The sequence below is a fragment of the Pezoporus wallicus genome, unplaced genomic scaffold (assembly GCF_028554395.1).
Source record: "Pezoporus wallicus isolate ANWC-B61680 ecotype Strahan unplaced genomic scaffold, APGP_CSIRO_Pwel_v1 contig_8736, whole genome shotgun sequence".
Taxonomy (NCBI): Eukaryota; Metazoa; Chordata; class Aves; order Psittaciformes; family Psittacidae; genus Pezoporus; species Pezoporus wallicus.
The window spans coordinates 108,384-131,568 of NW_026637072.1; the positions used below are offsets into that span (position 1 = coordinate 108,384).

General features: G+C 47.0%; 1 protein-coding gene across 2 annotated transcripts in view; it reads right to left on the reverse strand.

Moving 5' to 3' along the window:
* Positions 1–23,185, reverse strand: part of HPSE2 (heparanase 2 (inactive)) — a 110,224-nt gene that overhangs the window by 29,869 nt on the left and 57,170 nt on the right. For both annotated transcript variants that reach the window (XM_057403115.1, XM_057403114.1), the window contains 2 exons: positions 8,311–8,484; positions 7,581–7,752 (listed from right to left, as the gene is read on the reverse strand). In XM_057403115.1, the coding sequence (XP_057259098.1) occupies positions 7,581–7,752; positions 8,311–8,484 (346 nt within the window). The remainder of the gene's footprint in view (positions 1–7,580; positions 7,753–8,310; positions 8,485–23,185) is intronic.

Here is a 23,185-nt window from a genome sequence, read left to right on the forward strand (position 1 = left end):
TTTTCTCTTTTTTTTTTTTTCTTTTCTTTTTTTTTTTTTCTTTTTTTTCTTTTCTTTTCTTTTCTTTTCTTTTCTTTTCTTTTCTTTTCTTTTCTCTTTCCTTTTTCTTTTCTTTTCTTTTTTTCTCTTTTCCTCTTTTCTTTTTTCTTTTCTTTTCATTTTTTCTTTTTTTTCTTTCCTTTTTCTTTTTCACATCTCTTCTCTTTTTTCTTTTTCTTTTCTTTTTTTTCTTTTCCCTTCCTTCCTTCCTTCCTTCCTTCCTTCCTTCCTTCCTTCCTTCCTTCCTTCCTTCCTTCCTTTTTTTCTCTTCTTTCTTTCTTTTTTCCTTTCTTTTTCCTTTTCTTGAGATTTTTCCAGGATGAAGTTCAAAAGCTCCTGGTAAAATTTCAGGCCTTGCCTTAATGGTAAACTTGTGCCAGGAGCATCATAGATGACTGGCCTGTATCCTCCAAAGGGAACCTGGAGCAGCTCAACAGCCAACAAGTGGTACTGCATGAGCAAGAGATGAAAGCCCAGCGTGGGTGAACATGCAGTGATGCACAGGTATCTGAATATCCTCAGTCTAGGAATACAGATGTTACTAATCCCCTTTATTCCTGTAACACCTGCGGTGCTCAAGCCACAGGTGTCAAGGCCAGTGGAGATCCATACAGTCCCGATGACCAGCACTGGCATGTTTTTGTCTGGGATTTCCTGGACTGCGGGATGTCCATGTGTGCAGTGTGGTGCAGGTAGAGCAAAACAGATGCTTCCGGGAGGGCTCAGATCCCTGTACATGTGCTGCACAGATGGGCTGGGGCAGTAAATCTGCCATTTTCCTACTCTTTGGGCCCTCTCTGACCAATGTGTAGCAAATCCCCCCACAGGATCAGTGGGACAAGCTGAGCTGCTGTTGTGCAGTCAATGTGGGCAACTACTATAGTGATGCCCCATAATTCAGATGGGTGGCAGCCTGTGGGGTATCCCTGGCTGGACTTCCACACATCAGAAACCTGGGCAAAGGTAAAAGTCCCCAAGATCTGCTGGGGATCATCTCTAGGTAGGAAAACAGAACAAATCAGAGGTGCATGGAGGAACAAGAACCTCAGGCTGGGAGTTTGTAATACTGAGGATGAGACATAATTACCCTTATGATGAGGATGATTACCCTTACAGCTCCTGGTGTGCCAGCATCCCATGCCAGCATTACTACATGTGGGGCCCTGTATTGAGCTAGAACTGAGGCTCAAGCTTGTTTTTAAATAATCACTAAGATGTTATTTAACATTGCTCAATCACCCAAACAGTTCACAGCTCTGTCCCAGAAATGGTAATGCTAGCACAAGGTGGGACAGCACCCTACAGGTCAGGAATGAGCTGTGGGAGAGTGGGTCAGGAGAGCTGCAATATACCAAGATGCTATTGACACCCAAACTCTGTACTGGAAACCACGGCTCAAATCTGACATCTCCCTCAGTATCTCTCATAGCCACAGCTTTCACTTGAGTGTGGGCATGTCTGAAATAAATCTGATTCAATACTTGCCAGTCATGCAGCACCTACTGTAACCTGAAACAAATTGCTCCCATGGTTAATTAGCCTCCAAGTATGTTATTTCTCATCTGAATGTGTCTGGCTTCAGCTTTCAGCCACTGGAACTTTCTAGACTTACTCCAGGTACATTAAAGAGCCGTCTGAGTCTGGAAATCTCTTTCCCATGCAGGTAATGGCAGATTGTCATCCTTGGAATAATAATAATAAAAAAAGGATCATGTAACAAAGCATGCAGCTGCACAAGGAGACAAGTTACCATTGCACGGGCTCCCAGGGGGTTTATCATCATCGGCTGACTCCTGGGTGCTGGACTTCAAAAACAAGGATTATTTCATCTGCATTCCCTGGAGTACTACAAGAACAAATGGACCTACCCAAGCCCCAGATGCAGCAGTGGTCTGCCTGTGGTGCCATGGTAGATCCCCAGAGCTGGGGGATGCCCTTTGATCTAACAGTGATGGGTAGAAATAGCTTTGTCTCATGTCTGAATTGGTTGGTGAGGGGGAACTAAAGCACAGGCTTCAGTTACTAACTTCTTCATGTTCCAGTAGGACAATCAAATACCTGCATCACTCTGGGGAGCAGAGCCTGGTGGGGACTATGTATAAACTCACAGCTATAGCGTATTCTCTCTCTGCTCAGCATCACCTTTCTGCAACCAACCAGGGCTGTACAAGCCTTCTAGCAAAGAACCCTAATTATTCTATGATCAGATGTTCCAGACTGCCCAGCCTTGGTAATCAGCACTTCAGGAACCCTCCTGGTTCTATTACATCTTTCTGATGTACTTATACAGTGGCATAATCTCATCTATGTCTTTTCTTGCTCGTTTTTTTCTTCCTACACAGGTGACTATGATTTTGGTGTTTCAGCCATCCAGATCAAGTTTCAGCAACAACTTTCTTAACTTTTTCCTCCTGAGACAGCAATAGCTAAATCTTTTGCTTATACCTCAGATCCTTGACCCTGCTATATAACCAACCACAGAATGCCTCATCGCATCCTTCACACCTCATTTCAATGTATTTATGAATGGATTCAGTTGTAAGTTTGGTGCTACCAGAGCTTGAGTTCATGGTGCAGTGACCTCCTCCTCCCTTTGTATCATTAGTTTAATGTTGCTTGTCTTGTAGCTTGATTTTTTGCACAGAATTCTTGCTGTGGACATATTCAGTGTCCCAGTACAGTCTGCGCCTCCAGCCTTGTGGTAGCTTGCATAAGGTCAAGTTTCCGGCTCTGCTGACTGAGACGTACTGACCTCTGCAGCATCACTAAAGAGCCGTAGACCGATACAGCAAGGATGTACTTTTTAAAGGAAGTAAAAAAACAAAAACAGAGCTTCTAAAATTGCAGTGCTTACAAGTCCCTGTGTTGAATGGGGCAGAAGTCCTTGTCAGCAGGAGGACTGGACAAATACCACATCTTCCTGAAACCCGTCCAGAGACCTTCCCTCTGCTGAATAACACCTGCTCCAGGCTATCCTTGTTTCTCTTCCCTACTTGAATTTAACCAAAAAAGCTCTGTCTACACACTGTTACTCCAGAGCAAGTCCCAGGTAAAAAGCAGTGCCTGGATCGACAGACGTGTGCTGCTTGACAGCCACAACCCTCTTCATGGACACAAGGCATGGGCAGTCATCATAAAAATACTACCCCATTTTTAGCACCTTGATTTTGCTTAGCCCTCTGGTTGTGTTGAACCCCAGGTGTACAGCCTGTGACATTCCATGAGCTATAAGTTAACACCTCTCTACACATACATATCAAGACAGGAACCTGGGCTTGGGCTTAATTTACGAATGCAGAGAACAGGGCTGAGGATTGCAACAGGTTTTAGCCTGACCTCTACCTGGGCTGCCCACAGATAACCAAGACACCATCTTCATGGACCCTTCTGACCCTGCCGTGTCTGCAGCTGGCAGGGAGGAAAGACTTCATCAGCACTGAAAAACATGCCTCCTCTGCTGTATGGGCTCCTTTCAGAGATCACTGTGGAATGACACCATCACCAAAAGGAGCCAGTGACCCACATGGGTGTTAACTCCCCGCAGGTACTACAAACCAGGGGTAGGAGGGAGTAAAATCATGAAGGACGAGAAAGTCTTTTGCCTTGTGAGGTGAGGAATGGCATGTGGGAGCTAACCTCGCTTGCTGCTGCCACCTGACCAGAGGTGCAGTGGTGACAGCAGCGTAAGAACAGGCCAAGGAGGCTGGGAAGAGAGCAGGCAGACACCCGAGGAGGCAGCAGGTCTGGTGGCTCTGAGAGCTGGGGGGATAAGGAGGTAGGTAAACGTTACAGCTTCACACAAGGAAGATTTTCACTTCTCTGGTGACTTCAAGCAGGCTCAGAAACCAAAGTAGCCACCGAGCATCAACATCAGCCAGCCTAGCATGGACACAAGTGCCTGCCAGTCCTTATCCTCCTGCCACTGCTTCTCCTGCTGTGGTCGAGTTAACACCTCAATGCGTGTTAGTGGCCAGTGGCAAAAACTAGGCAACACAAGCTGAGGGAAAACAGGTCATGAGCACACCCAGCCAAATCTGCCCAGACATGCTGGTTTAAGTTTTGTGCCAATGGTCCAAGCTTTAACACGTTAGCATCTCTTCTTCCTAATAGCTTTCCCTTGTGTTTCTTCCCTTCCAGCACTGAATGTGTGATTCAGCCGTGCATTAACCTTTGTGTCTGATTCCTGATCTGCTGTTAAAATCTATGTTAATTCCTTCGAATCTCACAATTTTTTCCCAAGCAAATCCCAAGCAGTTCTGGGATTCCTGTACCCACAGACGCAGTAGGTAGCTAACATGGTCTGCTCTCCAACAGCTCAGGCTGCATGAATGCACTAATTAACACCTCATCAAACTCAACTGGTGGTTGTGTCTGGAGAAATTCCCTCTTGCACCTGTGCATTCACAAGACACCATTCCTAGCCTCCCGCACAGCAGGTCCCAGCCATAGGAGCAATGCATCCCTGCAGAGCCCATCCTTACGTTGTATAGTGGTCCTGGTCCAGTCTTGCCAGCCCGCAGTGACACTGACACGCTCTGTGTATCTGAGCCATTGCACTGTGCAGGGTGGTACAACAGCTCAGGAGCAATAACTCAGCAGTGAAAGGTGTGCAAAGCCCGTGCTGCTGTGTGTCAGGCAGGGCTCTCCTCCCCTCTCCATATCTTATCTCCACCATCAGGCAGTGCATAGGTTTCACCAGCACAGCTCAGTGTCACCTGCCTAAGGACAGCCTGTGCAGTGGGACAGCATGCACACAGTCCTACATGCTTCAAACCTCCAGGTTTGTGACCTGTGCTCATCATCTAGCCTGTTTAGCAGACCCCAGAGAAAGGTGGCATCCCAGGTTCAATCCCACTATGTCCTGAAGGACAGGCCCAAGGACTGGGTTAGAATGGCCCTGAAGACGTCCATCTCCAGTCACTGAGACAGAGCCTGGCATACAGCACAGGGCAATGTCCAATTCAGGTTGATGCTGCCGTTATTGCAGGACAAGGTTTAAACATAAAGAATGAGTTTAGCTTGCTTAATTGAGGTAACAGTTAAACAATAGACTACAATGTTTGGAACACAGAGCATGAAACAGGAAAATGTAATTTTAGATAATACTTCAATATGAGACTCTTCTCTGAGTGTTTCAGGACCTCAGACAACTCTAGAGGCTTTCCCCGGAGAACATCTACTGCCAGCTTCAGCTGTTGGAGATCATTCCTTGAGCCTCTCTGATCTCTCCTCCCCACCAAAACCCACCTCTTCGCTTTGTGTAACAGGGCACTGCTTGCCTGACAGACTAATCCACCCATCCTACCTTCTGCTGTGGGGTGTTTCATATCTCCCCGCCAGCCCTACTTAACATTTGAGTCATAATCCTCCACTTGGCATATCCCTTCCTACCTGGTTGGCTTCTGCTCTTCATCAGTTTTTCTAAAAGAAGAGGAAAACCTTGCCGGTTTCACATCATCAGGACTGTTAACTGCACACAGTGTATTCACTCCGGAGCCTTCGTCCTACTGTGAGCACTATGTAGACCACTCGTGGTGGTCTAGCAATGCAGACTGCAGGCTTGCCATCGACAGTACCTTCCTAAATTCTTTCTCCTCTCTTCTGCTTGCCTCCTGTGTGGGGCTCATTCAGATCTGAAAGGCATGTCCTGGCTGTGGCAGCCCCAGGCACTTGCTGAGCCACATCCCATTGATCTCTCGGGATCACTAACTGAAAGTACTCAAGTGACCTCAGGGAGCTGCTGGGAATAAAGCTTATGCTGTCAAGCAACTTAGGCATTGGGGTTTGTTTATTTCTCCTTTTGCAACTCCATTTCCTAATACTGCCGATGGGGACGCCTTTTGCCTTTGTGTAATCAGACTTGTTCCTCCTCTTTACGCCCTGCCTAGTAATAATTGGGTCTTTATATGGAAAGCCAAGCAGCTCTTTTCTCACAGCACCCCGTGGGCCATGTAGGCATGTGCTGCTCACCATGAGCTGCAGACACCAGGATTTACAGTGCACAACACAAGATTTCTCCATGGAAGAGAGAGCTCTTTAAGCGCCTCTGGACCAGTGTCGCCCTGGCAGGCAGGGATGGCAGCAGAGAAACAGCGTATAGCTTAGAGAGCAGGCATGGCATTCTCATTGCAGCTCTTTCACACCTGTATGAAAGACTGGAGAGTCCCCATCACCCAGTCACCAGGACTGTTCAAACCCTAGCTCTTCCCTACCTCCCTTTTCATTCTAGATGGTGTTTCTGCCATCCTCTCCATCAGGTTATACACTGCAGCCTTGCTCCTGGGGGTGCTGTCAGTCACAGTACAGCTCCAGCATTGCAGAGCTGCTGGACCACCCTGGCTGTGCAACCCAGCTCTTCCAACCCCTCTTCCCTGGGACCTGGCTGCGGCGCACCAAGGGCAAACGCAGCAGTAGGACTTCCCTTTTTCTAAGAGCTTCTTGGCACTCATCCCTGTTGTTTTCCTTACTCAGCCCACTCCTCCCAGCGCTAATGGATTTCCTGCTGATCAAGGCTACTACAACATTTTGTAACTCTCCCTGCATTGCACTGAACATGATGCACTCATATGGCACTGGTGGCAGCCATGGTGCAGGCACAGGGGCTGCTCCCCCACTTCTGTCAGCAGGAAGGATGCTGGTGTCGCAGCTGGCCTAACCAGCTTTATGGTCTCTCTGTGCTGCTGTAGCAGAGCTGAGAATCTGGCCCTGGCTCCCTGCCTGCCTCGCCAGGGACTGCATCAGTGTGCTGTTTATTGTTTCTGCCAGATCATTCATGCAGATGTTAATGAATACTAGACCCAGCTTTGCTCCCAACAGAGTCCCTTCCACACCTCCCCCTGCCCAGCCCTCTGCACTGGAGTTTCTGTTTATAGTCCTGCAGGGAATTACCCCTCTGTTGCACAGCCTTTGAGCCTCACAGTCCCCATTCTTGCTGCCAGCAGGCTCCCACACCTCCCTGGTTCCTGTAGCTGTCCAATGTCACCTCCAGGTGTCTGCGTCCCTCACTGTCACCATTTCTTCTCCACCTCTGGCCTCCCCAGACTAGAGACATGCCAATTCTCCTAAGAAGGAGCAGAAAGCAGAAAGCCAGTGAAGAAAGTTGCTACAGGTTCCTCCTCTGCACAGACGGAGAAATCACAGGGAGAAGTCACCAAATAGCAAGAGAAAAGCAATTTGTTCAGAAGGACTCTGAGACAACATCTACACTGATAAGTGGTGCCAGGACCCATCTCCTGGCCCTGCAACTCATGGGCATGCAGGAGCCTGCATACACATTACTGCATTATCTTCATGTCCCAACATGGTGAGCACCTCAGTCTGCCTATAATTGGGAAACTCTGTGAATACTTGGGAGAAATTGGAGGAATCAGCCCAGCCCAAAATCCCACCAGGGACCATGTCCACAAGCCCCTGGTACTGTGGTGGCTGAGCCACACAGAGCCTCACTGTGCTGCCAGCTGTTGGACATGGGGAAGCCAAGGAGCAAGTCTACCTGCTGCAGGAAGAGTTTCTGATCTCTTCATCAAAGCAGCATCACTTACCCTTCCAGGAGAGAGATGGCGTTCTTTCTGGGCCTCCCAATGTTTGGCCCATAGAGGTTTGCCCTGGAATAAGTGCGGATAAGCTGCAGCAGGCTTCTCAGCTGGACGTAGTCCTTCCCCAGCTGGCTGCCGTTCACCGAGCGGCCGATCAGGGTCCGATAGTTATTGGGCTCTGGAAAAATAAAAATAGACAAGCAAGGCTTGCCAGCTCCGTTCCTTCAGCCGCGCTTCCGGAGACAGACACACAGCTCATGCTGTCGCACAGCTTGAGCTCCACAGAGCTGCCTGCAGAGCAGCACAAGGAGCCTCTGAGGAGTGGATGAGGGTGATCGCTTGCTCTGCTGTGCCAGCATCTCCTCCTGTACCCCTTTTGCAGTGTGCTGTGTGAAGGACCCCGTCTTGGTGTCATGCCCCTGTCCCTGCAGGGTCCCCCATTCACCTGGCACTGCAGCCACCACCCAGGTCCATATAGCTGCTGGTCTGGCCAGCCCAACAGCCGGGCCAGAAACGTTTCATGTGCTTAATATCAGCTGATGGAAATGTCCAGTTAAGGGGCTAACACATACCAGGTCCATCTAAGAGATAGCGCTGCCTTATAGCAGTGTCCTTTAAGTCCCTCTGAAACTGCACTGGCAAAGCATCTTGGGTCTGCAAATATCCTCTTCCAAAAGGGAATACCTTTCTGCTACGGTGAGCTCCATTCCTGTGGCTCTCCTGTTCCCACACTCACCATTGCCCAGCTCCCAGGAGATGTTGTACTTCTTGCTGGCACTGTATTTCAGAAGGCTGAGGGCATTGGAGCTGTTCCAGGAGTTGTTGGGATTTCGGCGCAGAGCATTCAGTGCAAAGATCAGGTGAAGGCCAGAGCAGTCAGCAAAGTTATAGAGTTTGTCTAGAGACCTGGCTGGGAAGAAACAAAAAGCAGTTTGTAGTTCAAACGAAAGCCAGTTCCAGGAAGGTTCAAATGATCCTGCTGTCCATCTGAGCCTGCTTTCTGTGTAGGATGAACCAGGGTCAAATGCCATCCCATGACATCTGTAACTGCAGAAACTCACCTGACCTTTGAAACTGGGATAGGATTCCAGGTGTGGGCTCATCTCTTTCCAGCATGAAACTTGGATTCGCTCCACCACTGTGTCAAAGCTAGGGACCATGTTACCAAAGACAAGTGACTTTACAACATCTCTTTTCATCTGCTCTTGGCATGGGAAGTTCAGCCTTTCCTGTGCTTATCCTGCCTTGCATCTCTTTCAGAGCAGATCCTGCAGTGCCTGGGGACCAGAGGATGAAATCACCCCCCAGACTGCCAGCCCATGGCCGCCCCTCCTATGCTACCACAGCCTGCTCTCTACTCCCACAGCCCCCTGTGCAGTAGCCAAGCCTCAGCAATAATCAAGTAGAGCCTCCAAGGTGTGCACCACACACCTTGCTAACCTCTGCTCTGCACACAGAGACGAGCTTTGTGCCGCCCCTTGAGCTCAGGGAGAGGAGGGCTCCCTGCCTGGTGACAACGTGGCCAAGCCCTCCTGGGATGCTGGGGTCTTTGTGGGATTCGTGTCCTACTTGCTGGCTACAAAGCTGGTGTCTCCCCTGCTCCACTGTGGGCTTGGTGAGCAGTGGGGGACCAGCCAGCAGCAGAAGGAGAAAACAAAGAAAGAGCTGGCCCACTATTCAGGGAAGAGTGACATTAACGCAGAGCACAGCTGGGAGAGACAAAACCCTTAATGCCTTTTTTTGCTTCAATCTTCCCTAAAATACTCAACAGCAATCAAATGCCTGACAAAGCTAATGCCAGCGTTAGCAGGATACAAACTCACACGAAAGATTTGGTGAGAGAGTAATTAGATAACTGTGGTGTTTTCAATCATCCCTGCCTGTTGAATTGCATCCCAGGACACTCAGTGAGCTTCCTGAAGCAGCCTTGGAGATGCAACCACTTAACTGTGAGAAGCCACCTGGGATGGGGAGGTTCCAGGGGACTGGGGGGGCAGACCGAGGGCTCCGCTTTCAGAAGAGGGGAAGGAGACGCTGGGGAATTAGAATAGGCAAACCGGCTTCAGGTCCCAGAAAAATACTTGGACAAATAACCAAGCTGCTTGTCAGCACTTACAAAATATAAGGAGATGATCAACAGCCACAGGAATGCGTCAAAAACAAATCACACTGAAGCAATCTACTGACAGAAGAGCAGAGCTTGTGGGCAGCAAAGCAGCCACTTAGGTCTTATACCTTGGTTGTTTTTAAGGCTTTGGACATGACTGCATATAATGTTGTCTTCAGAATGCGAGGTAACCCTGATCTATCCTGAACTGCAGCGAGAAACAGGCACACTGAGAGCAGCTACCAGTGATTTGCTGTTAAACTGAAGGGTCAGGCAGCCTGCTCTGCGTCTTTTTACACCTTTCCAGTAAAGAAGGGTTATATATAAAGGAGGAGGGTACATATATCAGACTTGCCATGTCACTAAAGGGATAGCATGGCCAAGGAAGATGAAAGTATGGAGAGAAGGTTCAGGGAATTACTCTAAGCCCAGGGGTGATGCTGCGAGTCTCCCTGTACCTGCACTGCTTAACTGAGGTGCTAGTGAGATGGTGACAGCCAGAAGCTGATCACTCCAGCTGGGAAAAGCTGGACATCTGCATTTATCCTGTAGCTCTTCCTGGGCACTGAAAGCTTCAATGAATATGGAGCCAGCTCTGAGGTCTGAAAAGAATAAACTTATTTTAAAAGTCATGTTTTAAGGAGGGTCAAGGAAATCAGCTAACTGAATAGCTAAGTAGCAAAGTCATGGAAAGAAGAAAGGAAAAATGTGGAAAAGAAATTCCTAATCCCTTTCACAACCTTTTTCTAACTGCTACTGGTTGTTTGAGTGAAAGTAGATGAATTAGATTAATCTAATGTATTCATCCCAGTGGTTCAGGCACATTAGCTGTTTTTTTCTGGATATTTAGTGAATTAGAGACAGATACAGTTACTTAATACTCATTTACTTCAACCCCCCAAGCAGAAAGCTGCACTTGAAATGAGTCTCCTGTAAAGAAGGTAAGATAGGCACCTAAATGACAACATGAAGATAGCCAAAAGGTGTCACCTGCAGTTCCCTTGCTAGAAATGAAACCTTTTCACTGGTGCAAAACAGTTGTACTACAGGAGGGGATTTGATTCACGTTTAGGAGCGTCTGCAGAGGACTGGGAATTGATTTTCCATGCATCCACCAGAGGAAACAAGCCGTCTGTTTATCCCAGTGCAGGGCCTGCCACTGTGAAATTATATTTTCCCCATGAGACCTGCTTTGTTTCCGTGCGCCTGGACACAGAGATGCCACATGTATTTTGTGTTCTGCCGTGACTTTCCAGGCTGGAAACCTCAGCAATCAGGAGAGAGAGCTGGGAGAAATGCACAGATGTCTGGGGGTTGTTCCTGCACATTTCCAGTGGTCTCCCAGAACACAAACTCACCTGCAGACTGCAATGAAGCCACAAAGAGCAGAAAACTACCAATAAACCTCTCTCTGCAGCAAACTAGGTTGTTAATATGGGCACTCTTGGAATCAAGACTATCGGGTATCAAGTCAGCTTATCTCCATCCTTAGCAGCTGTCTTGGGATAGCATGAACTTGGAATCATCATTCTCTCCAATGACTCTAGCAGAGCCTTGATGACAAGTCTGCACAAGATGCCCAACCATTAGTGATTAAAGGGCATGTCTGACCTCTTTTGAGATGAACACCTTAAACTAGACATCCCTGTTGCAGACAGCTGCAGTAAGGTAAGTAGTGTCATGGGTGTCTAAAGCACGAAAAGAAACATATTTAGAAGACCTCGAGTGATGTCCAGCCCTCCATGAGTACAAACAGGGCCAAAAGAAAGTGCTATAAATACTTTACTGCCATGGCTGGGGATGGCCACATTATTTCTGAGTAATGAGAACATGAAGAAACGCAGTATTATTAACAGCTGGCCAACCCTCACTTTGAATTCTGGATAATTGCACTGCTTTTTCTTCATCAAACACAGAAAATCTTGCCGGAATTTAACCTTTCCCCAGCTAACAGATCATTAGGCAAGGCTTTCACAAAGCATTTCAATAGAAAAAGCCATTGTCATACCAGAATGAATCTTAATAGAGCAGAACTGGATTTATAAGATGTTCTCCCTGCCCCTTCTGCCCCTCTGCCTGCACAGGCTTAACACACATGAGCCACTGAGCTAAGGGAAAAGGAATAAAGTGGATAAAAATAAACATAATAATTAAAAAAAGTTCAAGGATGCCAAGAGTCAGCTTCTGCCACTCACTGGTGCTCACAACTGATGCTCGCATACTTGGAGTGAGGCTAACCAAGGCAGCAAAGCTACGTGCTCTGTTCCTTGCACCCAGCAGCAGTGCTTGCTGGCAGGCCTCAGTGGGGACGGATGCCTGCCTCGGTGGGTTTGGGACTAACAGCAGCCAGCAGACGGAGACAAAGACCCCAAAGCCTGGCACAAAAGAGAAATCAGAAGATATTTGGGCTTTCTCAACCTTCTACTTCCTCGGCTGTAGAGGCTTGAACGCATCTGGAGAGTGAACACTGCCCAGTGATGCATGGCTGGGTGGCCGTCAGTGAAGAATCTGATCTCAATCCTGCCCTCAGCTGAAGCTCGGCTCAGGGATTAAAGGTTTTGGTCATTTGCATGGATCCCTCATCCTGCCCAGAGGGAGGCAAATAATTTCAAAATGCAGAAGGTGTCTGTGAGGCCACAAATGGTGGTGGTGTTCATGGGACAAGTATGGCTTTTGGGAATCTTTCCCATTTTAATCCTTTTCAGATTTTAAAGTTCTTAAAAGATGGATGGCACTTAACTCTGTGGCATGCCAACACAAAATGTGGGGCACATTAAAACATCTCTGGCAGTTTAAAATAATTGGAAAGACTTCCCAGTTGTAATTCCCGACTTAAGCATTACACTAGAGACTTTATAAAGAACAGAGTGTTGACTGCCATTTGGTGAGAGGGACAGTTCAATAATCTCTGGGTTTGAAAGTCTTCCACGTTTTTATTCTGCTTCAGGAATTTTGCTTTGGCAGGATTTAGCAGAGAGTGGAAATGCATGTGCACGCTGAGACAGCGGCTGAGATCAGCCAGTGGGCTGAGGGATGGCGGGGCATGGCACGGCGTGCCAGCGGCTTTCGTAACTCTGGGAAGTCAACCAGAAGGACAGGAAAGAAGAGCCTGTTCTCCTTCTATCCCCACTATTCACCACGTCCATCTCTTGCACGTACAGTGCATACCAGCACTGAGGATGATGGGGTAAGAGCTGAGAGGGCAGAGCACACCTCACTCCCCAAATCTGCAGGTTAGCTGAGAGACCAAGCAAATGCACAACAGATGAACACTTCTGTGGATAAAGCAAAGAAATGCAGTTCTAGAAATAACGATCATCAGTATTGCTTGACTGCATTCCCCATAAATCCTGAGCAACGCCTGGAGCATCCCTACAAACACCTCCTGGTGCTAGCACCAAAGCCAGCAGCTTCCCCTGCCTCTTGAACACCCCACTGGAGACAGCAGAGGGAAGGGGTTGGGAAAGACCTGGCAAAGAGCAAAGAGAAGCCCAAAGAGAGGCCCAAAGAGAGCTTGAAAAGGAGGGAGCAGAAAGTACAGGATGTTCAGACAAGAGGTCAATAAGATGGCTGGTGGGAGCAATGAATGGAAAAAGAAGGGTATTCCCACTTATAGAAGAACAAGTGGGTACATGGAAAACTTATTTACAGATTGCCACCATAGTCAGCTGAATCCCATTTGCACTGGCTCTCTTTGGCTGAAAATCCTCATAAAACCACATGTGTGTGGCAAGGACTTAATGTTTTCTTAGCAAATAATATGAATCAGAAGATATGCAACAGGCAATCAGAGTAACTCCAGACCCATGGGACAGGTCTGCAAAACTGGCTTGAAATCTTCCCATGGATTCCATCCCCAGTCACGATAGGGTTTCAGACAGGGAAACCAGACCCCCACACTCCACAACTTGCATACTTAGAGCACCAAAGAGTGGCCTTCACCATCACTGCAAGTTCAGAAGAAAAGCAGGATCTCAACACTGTCCGTATGCACTATAATATCCAGCTTCATCCACTGGATCATAGGGAGATTTTCCTATTCTAGCTGAACGTTAAGCCATTCCTTCAGAGTTGCTGCTTAATGAGAATTTTAAAGATTTTGAGGATACCAAGAAACCCACACAGTTGCTGGGAATTGCATTCTAATGATGACCATCCCAGCTGGGAAGCTGTTTGGTTTTAATTCAGTCTTCTGAAGCATTTTGCTATGCAGTAAAACCACACTGTGTAAAGATGCTGAAGAATTCCCAGGCAAAACTGCTGGCAGGAGGGAAAAGTTTGCTCGCCTCAGGCACACGTTTCACCTGAAATGCTCCCTCTACCTGGTCAGGCTTCCGATTTCCCCCTGAGAGGATTGAGGTGTGCAGAACTGTCCCTTGCTCTCATTTACCTCCCAGGTTTCATTATTGTTCCATGGGGCAGCAAAGCCTGGGGGCGCCCTGCATGAGGGAAGTGCTTCCCAAGGCAAGGTGCAGCGTTGGAGGTCTGCTCTGAGTGACAAGAAGTGCTTTGGCAGAGCCTAACAGTGCTATAGAAAAGGGATCTAGTTTAATCCCATCTGAAGAATACCTGAAAGATGGAGGAACTGGCTTTAATACTGCCAGCCAGTAAAGAAACACTGTGCACTGTGTGTTAATGAGAACCTGGATTTTATATCCAGCTGGATGACAGATGGGGGATCTGGGGCTATTCCCCTTGGAGTATCGAGGGGGCCTTGTTCCAAGGGAATTGTTGTCATCATCCCTGGTCTTTAAGCAGCTGAACATCGACCCTCGATATTCATTCAATGCTTTAACTAGATTTTTCATTTCACTGCCAACGCAGAGGTGATTATGCTGACCACGTGAGCTAGGTTTAGTCCTTAACACCACCATACAGAAATAGCAGTCTGGGGGCTTGGTGTCAATCTCTCGCCAATAAGGAGCTTGGCCGGCAGCCATGGACTGTAGGCTGAGTTCCCAGCTGGCATATAACTTGGAAGACAACCATGAGGTCTGGGTTCAATATCCAATTGCTAAGGAGTCTGGCTGACAGCCTCATTTTGTGGAATGAATCCCAAATTAATATAATGCTTTTGATACCAGACAAGGGGCATGGCCCACTTCCAAATGCTGTAAGGGCTCAGATAAAAGCCATAGGCATTGGGTTCAGTGTGTAAATGGTATTGAAGTCGGATAACAGTCAGGATTGGGCTTAATCCTCAGATGGTGAGAAAAAGGAATGAGACCTGAGCTCTGCCTTCATGCAAAAAAAAAGAGCTCAAATGAGCAGAATAGCTCTGTTTTCAATCCTCACGTGGTCGAGAGCTCACAGGACAGTAATGATTTCTAGGAACAAGTGTAAATTGTCATATTGCTTCAGAAGAGATGAGGGATCTGGGTTCAATCTCCAATTGCTGTAAAGCTCAGATGATGGCCAGAGGGGCGATTTCCAAACCCTCTGTTCCAGCCGGGAAGAAGCTAAGATCACATTACCGCTAAGAAAGCGGTTTTCTTCTGCTGCATAACTTAAGACATTTTCTCTTTTGAATCAGGATGAATCCAGCATCTTCTAAAGTTTCAGAGGGAAATGGGTGGAGAGAGAGCTGCAGGCTTGAACAGTGCAAGAGAAAATAAGACCATGAGCATCACCTGCTCTCATGCACCTTGTTGACCACCCCACATCAACGGCCTTGAGACATGGAAACTGCTCCAGAGAAAACACGGGTACACCTCATCAGCATCCTCATGCTCCGCAGTGCCTGCACCACTGGGCATCCTTGGGGCTTCTGCACGAGGCAGCTCATTCCATGAAGAGACAGTGATAACCTGAGTTGCAGTTACTGGCACCGCTTGTACACGTGACTGGTGTGAAACAGTGAGTGCAGAAATAACTCACTCCTGCTCTCATAGCTCACTTGTGGAGCAGCCTGCTGACACAGCTAGTCCCACTTTGTGTAAAGGGTTGCAAATAAAATGTGTATAAAATGCTCGATTTCTTCTTCAAGTGGGCATTTAAAGTTGATTTGTTACATAGAAACCCTTCCTGGACGAGGTTTTATCGAAAGCGATAATTTGATAAACTGGCACCATCTCCCTTCCCTTGAGGAAGTTCTTTAAAATCTAATTCTGGCCCCTGGGACTCTCAGCTTTACCTCTAAAGTCTGAATAGGATGGACCACAGAGGACAGGGCCTGGCTGCTGTGAGCGCTGCTGTAACAAGCTGTGGTTTGTGGCTAACCAAACTCTCAAGCAGTAACTGCAGGCTTGGGGTAAAACCCCCCAGAACACCCTCTCAGGGCAACAGTTACTCATTCCTAATGACCAGGGGTGCTGAAGACAAGCCCTATCAGCACAATCCCTTGCAAAGGCAATGGGCACAGCCCAGCACTTTGCTCTTTACCCCGTGCAAAGCTACAGTGCTGGGGACAGGTTACAGCACATACCACAAAGTTGCCTTCCTCCAGGCTTTACCTGCGAATGTGGAAGGGGCAAACCCACCAGGCTTGGGAACACGTCTGCAGATAGAACCCAACTCCACTGCCAGACCATTTGCTGACAGAATGACTGTTTTATATGGCTATAAGAGCAGCTATAAGCGCAGCTGTCTGAAAAGCAACAAAATCTATGATGTGTGTTTCTAAATCCAGTGACAGCTGGCAGTGCTGAGCTGCAGCTCATTCCTTCTTTTACACAGTTTAGCTAAAACAGTTCTCTGTGATCTCCCCAATTTATCAACAAACAGCAGTTTCTGGAACAATTTAAAAGCATTCCCAAATAGGTAAGAAGTGGTCAGCTTTTCAAGCACTCGGCGATTTGTGAGCTCCCAAATACGCAGGCAGCTGGAGATGGATGGGGACTGCTGATGGGAGGACCAAATGCCCTTCCCCAGCTGCCTCACAGAGAGAATGGGGCTGTGGATCACATCAGAATGGGGGGCTTTGAGGCAGGTGTACCTGGGCAGCTGCAGAGCATTACCCATGGGCGGAGGGAATGGTAATTCATATGGCTTAAAGCTGGTTTGAGGTATAAATGTGAGGCACTTCTGTGCTGCTAGGGAGGAGAGGTGATTTAGTCCCTGCATAGTGCTGCTCCCCAGCCAAGGAAGCCACATGGAGGGGCATCTCCTCCTGTGACTGAATCTCACCTCACAGGACTGGGGAAACCCCATGCAGCCCAAATCCACACAGGCATGTACAAGATAATGCTGTAGTTTTGTGTAGAGCTGTACACTGTAATGCAAGGCAGAGGGAGAAGGCACAAGGGCAGATGCCATGCCTATCCCCACACTCATCTCCTCCTGTGAGGCAGACGACAGCAGCCATCGCAGGGGCCCACTCCCATTTGCTGCTCAGACAAGCTGCATCTACCTTTCAAGGTACCAGAGCTGCAAGGCAAAGGTTTCCTTTATAAATTATCTAGACTGTGCCTTAAGTGCTAACACTGTAGCATCGTAAAATGCTTAACCCAGGTAAGCTGTACATCTAGCTCACTGATTCCCTTCAGCCCCATACTCTGGTTTTGCTGCCTGAACCGCTGTCATGTGGCAGACACAGCATGATTCAGAAGAGCCTCCCGCAGGGATGCAAGCCAGACCCACCCAACAGCTCTCTGAGGAGCCACGGAAGGCGCAGCGCCTTGTACCAAACCTGAAATATCACATCGGGAACAAATTCAAACTGAGGAGTTCCGTGTTGCCAAACCCCGACATTCAGAAATCATGCGTCAAACACCCCAAAATCACAGGACTGGCTCAATAAACCTGGGTTTAACATAATTTTCATTGCCTGGTGTTTTCAAAAATTGCGGGTGCCTTTATAGGGCATTTCTAAGCTCCTCTATTACCATGAGAGTGAAAATCTGGCTTGTTTTTATTTTTCCTCCTAATTGAGGTTGATGTGCAGCAAAACAACTGTTTTATTTTACAAGTTGTTTGGATTGGCCTTGCTTCCCTGTGGGTGGGGGCTGCAGAGATGGTAGGGGTAATGCCTGACACCCTTCGCCTTTTTGCGCTGCAAGAGATGCTCTGCCGTTAAGCAAGGATCTGCCCATCTCCTTTTACAATCCCTAGCTATTTTGGGGGAATAAACCCAGAATCCGCAGAAATCAGGTGCTTCCTTTTATGCGTCTGAGTCAACGTTTCCTATTGTGCAAAGAGGCGCAGTCATGGCGCGGCGCTGAAAACCGCTGATCCCAGTCCTGGCCCATCCTCTTCTGCCTGCTGACCCCATTCTCGCCATCGGCCGTCCTTGGCTGTTCCCACTCGGAGCAGCTGATTTCCCTGTGAGGAAGAGGGAGTGACTGGGGCTCTTTGCACACTTTGTGAGCTGGGCATCTGGTATTTTTCAAAACTCTGAGATATTTTAACTGAAAACTGTCCTAAAAAAAAAAAAAAAAAAAAGAAAGAAAATCCAACAGAACCTAACCAAAAAACAATGCATAAAACCGGAAATGTTTCAATCTGAAATCCTTAATTAAAACCACACTCTTTAGTACATAAAGAAGGAAGTTAAAACAGAAATGTACTTTTGCACATTACAGACAGCATTATAATAAACACAAAGCGCTGCCAAAAAAAGAGGCATTTTCAAGGCTAAAGTAGATACCTCCAGCTGCACTCAAATAATGTGAGCGGGCTTGTCCGCATCGCTGAGTATCATTGCATTTGAACATGATAGCAAATGACCAAGCTAAGTGGATGAGGAAGATGGCAATTACTGGTGCAGACCACTAGCACTACAGCAAGGACCACAGCCCGCTGGGGTCTGTGAACTCCGCTGACTTCCCAAAGATCCCAGTCCCTAATCTGTAAAGCATTTGAAGGAGCTGGCCCTAGCTCTTCCTGTTCCTCTGGGCTTGCAGATACGGCTCAGCTGGAGGGACCCGGTTTGGCAGGAGCTCTCTCCTGCTAATCTTTGGGGGAATCTTGTACCAAAGCACACAGGGTGGAGTCTGAACCTGATTTTGGAGGCACAGATGAATGGCTGGAAAAAGCCAGAGCCATTACCCTAACGTCCCACACCACACAGCCTGGGAGATGCACAAGGAATGCAGGAGTCAAACCTCACCACAACAGAGCAGATCTTTTGCAAAGGTATTCACTGCCAGCTTAAAATTTTCTGCAAGTATGGAAATTTAGCCTATCCCTATATAAAATTTTGCAGTTATTTAACATCTGTGGTCAAAATAAGCACCTGCTTCTCGTCCAAACTTACCTATTTTGTCCTTCTAGTAACTGGATCTTGCTATCCCCCTGCCTGCTAGGCTTTTGTTTCTTGTGGATAGCTCAACATTAAGATCATGCCTCCTGTAAATACACTTTCATTAAGCAATTTGTTGCAGGTCTTCAGATTCTTCACAGTAATGCAAGATGTTTCAAGTTTCCAATCAATTCTGCAGCTCTTTGCTGTCCTGCAAGTCTTACCAAGCTATGTCAACAAGCTACTGCTACGTGTGACATTTAGAATCTCATGAAACAATACTGATGTGCTGAGGGAGGACAGGTCTGCTCTGACTCCTGCTCTGCACCAGCCCAGAGCCATGCTCATGTGCCTGCTGCTCACTGCCCAGGCAAGATGGTATTCTGGAGAGAGAGGATGCTGGGAAAGTTAGCATCTGAGTGAAGACTGATAGTACCTCTCAGCCTAGAGAGGTCTGGAGACCAGGTCTGAAGGGAAACAATGACAAAAGCTAGTGCCCTAACACCAAGTGAACGTGGCTATGGAAAAGGAAACTGCAGCAGGCTCAGAGAAAAATGGAGTGAGAATAACAGGGCAACTTTCTGATCATGTTACATGTCTGCACAGAAATGCCAGGAGAACAGAGAATAAACAAGACTGCTTTAAAGCCCTCATATACAACTACAGCATTTAGCCTTACACATGGTTCATGGAAAGACATGTTTGGAGGGGAATACTGGTATGAGAAGATGTAACTTGTTTAGGAGACAGAAGAAGGAAATGGGGGGGGGGGGGTATATGAAGAATACTTTGGGGCTCAAGAAGAGGTGGGAAACAGACTGTGCATGTCCCCAGGGACAGAGAAAGATACAAGTAGCCCAGGAGATGTCCCATAGAGTACCACAGAAGTAGGACACGGACAATGCCTTTTTAAGTGGCTGACTAAAGCAGGCAAATACTTTGAGTTGGTAGGAACAGGTAATCTTAATTACCCTGGCATCTGCTAAAGGCAGCGGGGGACAGGTCCCAGACACACCAAGCTGCTGGAATGCGAGAAGTTGCTCTGGAGAAAGAAGGGAGAGTAACACAGGAGGGGATGTTTATTACTTGGATATCATTGATACAGAAAGTTGATTAATAGTCCAAAACTGGAAGTAAATGAGTGCAGTTGATTACAAAACCATAAAGTTCAGCAATTTAAGGCAGTGAAGGAACATGAACAGCAGATTAAAGAGAACGTCTTTCACAAAACACAAATTCGAACAAATTCAGGGCACAGGTCAAGAGGATCTCTGGGGAAAGGAGTTTGACAGCATTTCCCAACCAGTGAGACACGGAGAGGCAACAGCTGTGCTGTGGGTCCAGGGGAGAGAGCAGCAGAAAGAACAGCAGGAAAATACCCTATAAATACATACACAAATAAGAGGAAGAAAGAGGAAAATACCAATCTGTAACTCAGAGCAGAAGAGTAAACAACATATTGACATAGACACAGCTCTTTGTTTCAGTTTTCATAGAAACAATTAACTGTGACACGGCTGTTAATGATGTTCATTTTAAGTGTGAAACAGAAGGAGATCTGAAGAGGGAAGGAACAGATGAAAGATCACTTAAGAGATCTAAACCACAAAAGTGCTCCGTTATCACTCTGAAATCTATCAGATTGTTTTGTCAGATACAGAAGATCCATATGTATTCAATAATTCCTTTTTCCTGCATTTTCACCCAGAACTTTGCCATTATCAACATAGCCTCTTGCAATAATATTGCACTTTGCTGAAGTGGTTTTACTCCTGGTATGCTGGAAGCATACTTAACTTTTACAACCCTAGACACAGACACATCCCTGATACCCTCAGCTTTCCTTTACTGCTTGCCAGCATTTCAGGGGAACGCATCTCCTCCAGCCTTAGTGCAATGGAGGTATCAACTTTCTTTATCCTTTTAAACTGAGCTGTGAAGAAGAAGTGTGACTTCTTGTGAAGTAAGCACCCAAAGTGGTGGCACTCTACAGGAGCTCTATACCTCTATCTTCTGGAAAACAACCCAAAGCCAGTCCAGCCCTGGAGATCAGGGGTGCAGATATATAGGCTTGGATGGGATGGATGTTAAGTTTCACACCAGTTACTCTGCAGCCACAGTAGCCAGCACAACTCCTCCACATTAGAAGATCCTTGGTCAGTGTGGAGACGGAGAAGGGTGCTCACACAGTTTGCCAGGGCAGTAGCTCTAAATATCATCTCTTAATTGTATCATGCCTAGAGGTAGCTCTCAAAAATGCAGGGAGCCACGCAGGCAGAAGAGGCAGATGAGAGCACAGCTCACTCATGGTATGTGGGATTCAGCTAAACATGCAGCAAAAAGCTCTGCCATGAGCTACTCCAACCTGTGAATGGATTTAGATGTCAGATGTCAGCTCTTTTCTGGAGACACCCTCTGTGTGGTTTTTAATACATCTGTGTACCCAATTGCTGGGTGACCTACAGCACTGCCCTCCCTCCTTCTCTCCTCTTGCTACTGGAACACAAATCCTTCAACTGAAAATACATCATATTCTGGAGCTAGAGAGTCGCATTAAAATTGAGTATATGAGGTGCTGGATTAAGCTAATGGTGTCATTGGCTTGCCTTCTGGGAGAGGGATCTGAGATTTTTACAATGTACTTGTCAGCTTTTTAAACTTACTTGGCTAAACAAATAACCACCGTTAAGCCTCTGAAAGGGATTCTGCCCCCAGCCAGAGGATCAGCCTTCCGAGACAATTCTTGAGGATAAAGGTTGAGCTAAAGGAGCACAATTTTTCAGGGTTTAACTGAATAAATTTCACTGGTTAAGTAAACGGTTTTCTTTCTGGATATGGCACAATCTCCACTGAAAAATAAATTCATGGAAAATATTAAAACTTATTAAAATAAATCCCCCCAAAAGTGCTTGGCAGTCTCTAATTAAATAATTCCACACAAGAATCCCATCCCCTCAGATTTTATATGGGATATGCCCACTGGCTCCCACCTTCTGTAAATGGGAACCATGTGGGCAGCATTAGAAGAGGGAAGTGCAAGAAAAGGTGAGCCGAGTGAAAGGCAGATGAACACATCATGGCATGCTGGGGAAGATTAAAGTGAGACAAAAAAAAGTAAGGCTGAAAGCTTTTGACAGCAGAGAACAAGAAAGTTTCCGTATCTGAGAAAGGTTATGGGATCACTCTAAGTGAGAAGGAAGATGTTAGCAGTTGGAAGAAAAGACTAGGTCTTGTCCTGGGAGGATATGCTTCAAAAGCATTTACTTTCCAGCTTAGCAATGACCTTGCTCCATTTATTGCTGCGGGCTGTGGATGTTGGAAGCCTGATCCTACAAAATGAGGCTGGTTGTGCATTACTGTACAGCTGATAAACGTTACACTTTAAGAATTGAGAAATGTATTTATGCTCAGAGCACTCAGAAATGACACAACAGATTCTCACTTAGATTTCAGGTCATCTCCTCAAGCCCTCAGTCTGAAACTTGAACATAAGGAACTCCCATTTCAAGAGAGATGATAAGATAAAATTATAAACACCCAAATCAGGTGTGCAACTACCAAGCCAGGTTTCCACATGCTCTTGTATTATATCAGCACCATGGGGATAAACAGGGTGAGAAGCTGGACACCAGGAGGACAAGTGAGGTGTCAGAAACACCTCCTGGAGAGAAAACAGAGAGAGACAAAGGGTGCCCAGGATGAAGGCAGTAGTGGCAGCAACCTCCAGCAGCACCAACCAGACTTGGTTGCGATGCAACACAGCAGCTCTGATCACAAACACTGATGGCGATGAATAAGTAGATACCTATAGCAATTTAGGAAGGCATGTGGCATATTTTGTGTGCATGTGTGTAGAAACAGATGGCTACCCCTTTCTAGAGCACTTCTCTGGCCATTCAGTCAAGAAGTCATACATGCAGCACTTGTGTTAGAAGAGGTGGCAGCAGCAGGGAGAGGTTTATTAAACTGATTTTTCAGGCCGTAGTTGATCATAATTTCTGGTGAACTTTACTGGCACCCCAGAGCACACAAGTCCTGGCACAACAAACACAGCATAAGCCAATAACTATGAGAGGGGTCTGGAAAATCTCATTAGCTTACTGATGGCTCTTCACCCAAGTACAATCTAATCACCACAAGGCCTGAGCAGAAGGGAAAACCAGCCCACACAGTGCCCTGGAGGAGTTTTGGCAATGCTGCTGATAACCGTGCTCCATGAAGGCATTGGCTGGAGCACTGCACTGAGCACTGGCTTCTAATCAGTGTGTTTCCTGCAGATCCCATTCCTTGACACAAGAGGTGCTGCAAGTCCTATCAGTGATGATT